The sequence below is a fragment of the Diorhabda carinulata genome, chromosome 1 (assembly GCF_026250575.1).
Source record: "Diorhabda carinulata isolate Delta chromosome 1, icDioCari1.1, whole genome shotgun sequence".
In the NCBI taxonomy this organism is placed as follows: domain Eukaryota; kingdom Metazoa; phylum Arthropoda; class Insecta; order Coleoptera; family Chrysomelidae; genus Diorhabda; species Diorhabda carinulata.
The window spans coordinates 24,091,464-24,098,265 of record NC_079460.1 but is presented as its reverse complement, the minus strand read 5'-3'; the positions used below and the strand labels follow the sequence as shown (position 1 = coordinate 24,098,265).

General features: G+C 32.1%; 1 protein-coding gene across 1 annotated transcript; it reads right to left on the bottom strand.

Moving 5' to 3' along the window:
- Positions 1–2,678: 2,678 nt before the first annotated feature.
- Positions 2,679–4,948, bottom strand: LOC130904040 (transmembrane protein 205). Its single transcript, XM_057816547.1, has 3 exons — positions 4,631–4,948; positions 3,769–4,114; positions 2,679–3,209 (listed from the first exon to the last, which is right to left on the bottom strand). The coding sequence occupies exons 1-3, from the start codon at positions 4,870–4,872 to the stop codon at positions 2,922–2,924; spliced, it is 876 nt and encodes a 291-aa protein (XP_057672530.1). The 5' UTR covers positions 4,873–4,948; the 3' UTR covers positions 2,679–2,921.
- Positions 4,949–6,802: the final 1,854 nt, after the last annotated feature.

The following is a 6,802-nucleotide window of genomic DNA, read 5'->3' as shown; positions in this document are numbered from 1 at the left end:
AGTACGTGACTGACATCTAGTGAGCTCTATGTCAATTACATCGTTTTGAGCTTAGAAATCTACAAAGCAATAATGTTATTGAATTCATAGTTACGGACTTCACCAATGAGCTACGCTCTATGAAAGTATAAAAATGTGTACTTCAATTAAAATAACTTTAAATATTTCAGATCCGTCCTTAAAACGTATAAAAATATAAAATTCATTATAGAGTATTTTAGTTAATGTTTATTGTCTTTTTCGCTATATTCTCCAGTACTTTTTTTACAATACAACATTTTCGTGATCTGGCTATTGAATTTTCATGTTAAAAATTTTTTGTTTAATTCCCTAGATATACACCATTAAGTGGAATTTCATCAACAGACAATCCACCAAAAAAATAAATCCATAGACGTATCTAGAATTCGTGATGGAATTATTTTACTCAAATATATTTTATTTTTTTATTTGGATTGTTTTACTTATGTAACTATTCTTTCAAAATTAATGTTGTCATAAGCTGCTTTCCAATTAATTATTATTAAGCATTTTATGCACGAAACTCGTAAGCTCTGTGCTCATGAGCTTAGCATACAGGAATCAATTGGATGAAACGGTGAGCTTTGTGTCAAGTGTCAGATTTGAAACGTAAACCCCTGGTGAAATCACTATACGGAGAGGCCGAGCGTTCGAAACTCCATGCTGACCTAATCTCGAGCTCAAAGGCAGTATGGAAAAAATCTCAAAAGACAGAACTGGAGTAAGTATCACAAAGATAGACCAGATGGCAGCTACACAAAGAACGAGAGGGAAACACCTTGGGAATCATACCTCCTACCACTTCAAAACCATAAAAGATCACTTGGCGTTTAAGATCCGATTCATACGGACTACAATACGACCCTAAAGATAATAAACTACAGATGGGTGATTTGAGCTGTTAAGTCCTTTTTTCCCTACAAACCACCGGGCATATATTTAAGTTCCCTACAACAGGCTCTGGAAATATTGGCTTATTAGCTGGTAAGGATGTTTAGATCCTGCCTTGGCAGGGGCTATATTCTCAAATAATGGATTATTATTTAATTCAACGAAAATTTTGTATTTAGACGTAAATATGCCTAGCCTAACCATCACTCAATAAGTCGTGTGACTGAGACACAGATGGCGCTGCCATTGTCAAATCCATATGACGTTTATGAAGTATCAACTTTCTCCAGTAGTAGCAACAACGTGTTGATGATTCAGAGCAATGTTTGGTCATGTTTATATGTGATAAATCAGATTTTTTGCGTCGATATTTGACAATGGATGAAATATGGATCCATCACTTCATTCTGGAATCAAAACGATCATCATTTGAGTGAATTGCAGCCGGTGAACCACGTCCAAAGCGTCCAAAGGTGCAACAGTCAGCTCGGAAGGTTATTTCATAAAAAAACTTGCACCTGATTATGATTTATATTATTAATTAGAGATTTTTGGTAGTTAATGTTATAATGTAATAAATCTTAGCTCGTACACCAATTTACATCTAAGCATTTTTCCTTACACTATTTTGTTTGGGCAAAAATTTTCGTTAATATAAGACGCGAAAACCGACTATTACGGCGGTGAACCATAAAGGTAACGAGGTAAAAAACTGAAAGTTTATGACTGTTTCTATCGATTTACCAATCAATTTTTTACCTCAAAATATACAGTGGGAAGTAAAGAAACAAAATAGAACATTACTCACAAGTTTTGTACAATAAGAAATTATAACGATTTAGGACACGCTTAGAACAATGTTTGGTCATGTTTATATGTGATAAATCAGATTTTTTGCGTCGATATTTGACAATAGATGAAATATGGATCCATCACTTCATTCTGGAATCAAAACGATCATCATTTGAGTGAATTGCAGCCGGTGAACCACGTCCAAAGCGTCCAAAGGTGCAACAGTCAGCTTGGAAGGTTATGGCTCCAGTATATTGGAATATTGTTCATCGACTATCTCCAAAAGGGGAAGACAGTCAATAGCGAATACTCCCCCAAGAGTTGTTGGATCCTTTGAATAAGAAAATCCAGGAAAAACGGCCTCGTATGTCGAATAAAAACCATTGACAATGCACCGATTAACAAATCGATGGCAACGATGGTTAAATTGAACGAATTACACATCGAATTGATTCGCCTATCCACCGTATAGTCCAGATATGGCCTTCATTGACTAATGGCTATTCTCTGATCTCAAAAAAATGCTTGCCGGTAAGCAATTCAGCTCAAATGGAGAAGCAATTGCTGAAACTGATGTCTATTTTAAGGCAAAAGTTAAATCTTTGTACAATCACGGCATCGAGAAGTTAGAGAAGCATTGGAATAATTGTATTGCTCTTGAAGGACGTTACATTGATGAGTAATATTTTTGTGTTTTTCTTAGTTAGTCACACGACTTATTGAGTGATGTGTTATATGTACTTGCATATAGACTTGTGAGTTTTTGACACCTCCTTGTAAAAACATCTGGTGTTATGGTAAATAGAACAACTTCACCATCGTGTTCGAACGAGTCACTTTGTTTTAAAAATTTATATATTAAATCATGGTATTATTATGTCATTGATCTGGTTTTGGTACTAAAAGAATTTTTCATCAGATTCTTTTGTAAAAAGTTTCTCCTTCAGCATATGGTGCAACAATAGAACAAAATATTTACTAAGAAAATTATTTATTAATAAATAATTGAAAAGTATAAAAGCCTAATAATACTGACAGTACAGAAATAAATAATGTCTTTATTAATATTCGAGAACTAAAAACTATACTCGTAACAATCCACAGGAATTATAGGGACAATTATACTTCCCTAGGGTTGAATTCCATTATTCAGAGGACTAAGTTCCTCTCGATTGATTCAGTCTACAGTTTTCGTTGTGCTATAACAACTACATAATTCAAATGGAACAAAGCTTATGTGATAAATAATACAGATGCAATGTTGTGCATGCCATCGCTACTAGGTTCAATATAGCAATGGTCATATGAATCTTCCTGAAGGATTTGTGGATTTTGAGGTAGTACGGACAATCTCGCAACTTTCCCAAGTCGTATTTTCCCACTTCCAAACCTACTCCGGCCTCTTTTTCAATCTTATGTTTGATTCCTATAAGTCTTAAAAGAGGAGGAGTGAAGTATAAACGAACAACTAATTCCACCAGGAAACAAAGTGATATTGATACAGCCTGTAACAAAGAATAATTTTTTTAATAAGGATTTTTGAATTCATTCATAATATACTCAATACAGAGTGTTTAGTACTTCTAATAGTTACACTGACTGGTCCTTCGAGCCGGATATAAAACTATCAACGGCTTTATAGTGTTTTGTTCAATTCAATATACTCTTCCTTTTCTTATTATTATGCAATTTGTTTATATATTAATTGATAGTGATCCAAGGAAATCTGGTTTATATTAAATACATTGATTCAGATAGGTCAATGCCTTTTTTGTAATTCATAATAATGAATTATACTCAATTTAAAAAAAGGGATTTATAATAATAAAAACCGCAAAATGAGATTTTAGTTGTTTCGGTTACAGCGTTTGCATTATAATTAGATGATTGTCTAAATGTAATAAATAAATTGTAGTATAATTTAGTAGCAACTAAGATTTCACGACAATGAATAAGATTTACATAAAAAGGCCAAGGTCAGATTTATTTCAAACTTAATTGTCTACTCCTATACATTGTCTTTCTATTGAATGAACTATTTTCAAAACAATGGTTTATCCTTACCTGTATAAAATTTTCCCAGGTGTCTATTAAGACTTTGTTGTTGGTTTTCATGAAAACGAAAAGAGTGATAAAACTGAGAACTGAGTTCAGAAGAAAGTATTTTGGAAATAGAACTTGTTGAACGCTTCCAAATGTATGTCTAGATAATGAAAAGAACAAAGCCAGCCCCGAGACAAAAGTCATCCATATTTGTGCACCAAAATGGGCACTGAACGAGCCCAAGTAAATTAAATTCCAAAACGGAGACATTTTGTGATGGGCTTTGCCAGGTACCATTAAATACGCTATGAAAATCACAGATACAGCTGTTATGAAGTGCGCTGGTTGGGTTGTATATACAAGAATTCTGCAATAAAAAAACGTATAAAATTAATATTTGCATTTGATTTTATTTGATAAATAAAAAGTATTTTTATCATTTACGATGCTTTTGAAAATTTCCGACTATCTTTTAGATTTACAGATATATTTTCTTGATAACTTGATTAACAAACGATATTACTTATATCTAGATTGAAAAAAAATAGATAGGGTAAAAATTATTCACGAAATACAAATATCAGGTAGGCCGAAGTAGTATATTTATAATCTACTTGATATTGCTATTTTATTAATTGTGAAAGAATCTACAAGTATCAATATTTTTTTTATTTATTCTAGAATGAGAATCAAGTAGGTCAACATAAATAAATTTAGAAAATTTGACATTGGTTACCGCCAAAAGTCATTGAAGAAATTTTTATCGTATCAATAATTATAAGTGTTGTTTTCAAAATATGATCACGTAGACATTCACCGTGTACAATGATCATATATAATAATTAAATATATATAGAAATTATTTTCGTTTTATTCGACTTACTTGTAAAAATTTGATTTGTAGAATTTTTGTTGCACTCGCTTCACGGCATTAAATAAATCGCTCGCATATTTCGTAGAGACCCCCAAGACGTCTTGTTCGTAATCGACTCGGTCTTTTTGGGTACCCTCAGGGATTTCTGGAACTTTGGTGTTCGGACTAAAATTTTCTACGGCGTTAAAATCGAAATCATCTAGCCCGGTATTAGTCCATTCAAGTTCACTAACAATTTTTCCAACACACATTTTCGAAAAAAAACCGTCAACACCAGAAATGTCACGTACACAAGTTTACAAGTGCCTACGTATCTAAGCGCTATGCACCGACCGTGGGGTAGGCTAAATATTTATACTCATTACTTGGAGCCCACTCCAATGTCGTCATCATCAATAGCAGCGCGTGTTGAAGCGTGTGACTGCGAGGAGAGGGGGCGGGATTCTCTAGGAAGATGATGCCAATACTAAAGATTAGGGGACATGACCATTATTAAAGTGCTACGTGCCTTTTAGGTACATAAATACTTAGTTGTAGTTTTTTTCCATAATTGGAGCTTTTTTCAAACCGGCAACATATATTAGGTACAACGATAATATTTATCATCAACAATTTTTTCATTATTTCGTTTGAAATTATCACGGAAACATATATAAAATTTTCCTTCGCGCATTTATCCTCCTAAGTGATCTTTTAATAATATTTGTGATCGATCAAATCGATTTTTTTATTATTGAATTGAGTAAATCTTTGGAATTTTGTATTATTGCTACTGACAAGATCTTTCCGTTTTATGAAATATTTTTTCAGCTATTAAAATCACAAGTTTAAACTATTTTTTTAAATTTTTTCATTAGTTTTATTATGTATTAATAATAGTAAATTAAAAAGCAGGGTTATAGAAACTTAACTTTAAAAAAATCATGTTACTACTTTCATACGACGTGGTATCGAAAACTATTTTATTAAAGACAAAGTAGAAACTTCAATATGAGGAATGGTGTGGAAACATTTTCCATTTTCAGAGAATGGTAAATCACATTAGGAAGGTGGAAACTTTTAGCCACCAAAAAGTCTTTCAAAAGCGAAAGATAAAGAAACCTTTGGCCCATTTCTCAGATATAAACACTTTGCAGGAAACTGTTTAAGATTGTGAGATCTGCAATAAACTTCATCGCTTATACTATTGATCAATTCCTCAAAGTTACTAACAACATCAGAATATAGAGATACTAACATTTCTAAAGGTATTCCGGATCTTCTTATTAACTTGATACAAAACTTGATGCACTTCAGATCCATGTTTCATAGCAGACATGATCTTATAAAAGGAGCTCTAAATTTTTTGTTCCTCTTATACCAGAGGGTATGAGACAAATCACTTATCTCTAGCTAGTTTTTATCTTCTCAAAGTTCATGTTACAACTTCTAGTTATTCATTTGATATTCCAACGAACCCATTGCTGATGATGATATAATAAATTTTGATATTGGAGAAAATTCTAATCTACAATTTGACTTCTAATCAGAATCCGATCCTGTTTGGATAATTGTTCAAGATGTTTCGACTTTTAGGACTATAAAAAATGTTTGTGTGAAATACAACGTACAGATATAAATTGAAAACGGTAAATAATGTAACAGATTATATAACTGACAATCTTTCAAAAGATGAGAAGAAAAGAAACGGTAAAATAAATAATAGAAGAGTGTTTTTTTGAGAGAGAGAAAAAAACCTGTCATCTACTGCTACATTTTTTCTAGGTCTAGTGCTGCTTTGAAACGAATCACTGACTTTAGGGATCCGTTAGGAGAAACAGGAAAAAATAATCAGCTTTTATTTACGAATAAAACGAAAAAACACGACTATCGTTAATATTAAATAATTTGGAGATTCAATAACCCCTTTTGGTTTTCCTTTTTGTCTATTTAAGTGATATTACTATATTACTCGTATTATCTTTATTTTTCTACTCTATACTCGTATGATAATTTTTAAAACTCAAGTGTCTACATAGGAAAAATATAAATGAATTATATTTATATAAAAACTGATCGTAGCTTCTGAGAATGCTGAGCCCTTGTGTTGACGAAACATCAAGTGTAAGAAAAAAATTTCATACATTAAACGATAACCTTGAAAGCCTTGTACAATATAAAATTCATATTTAAATTAATTTT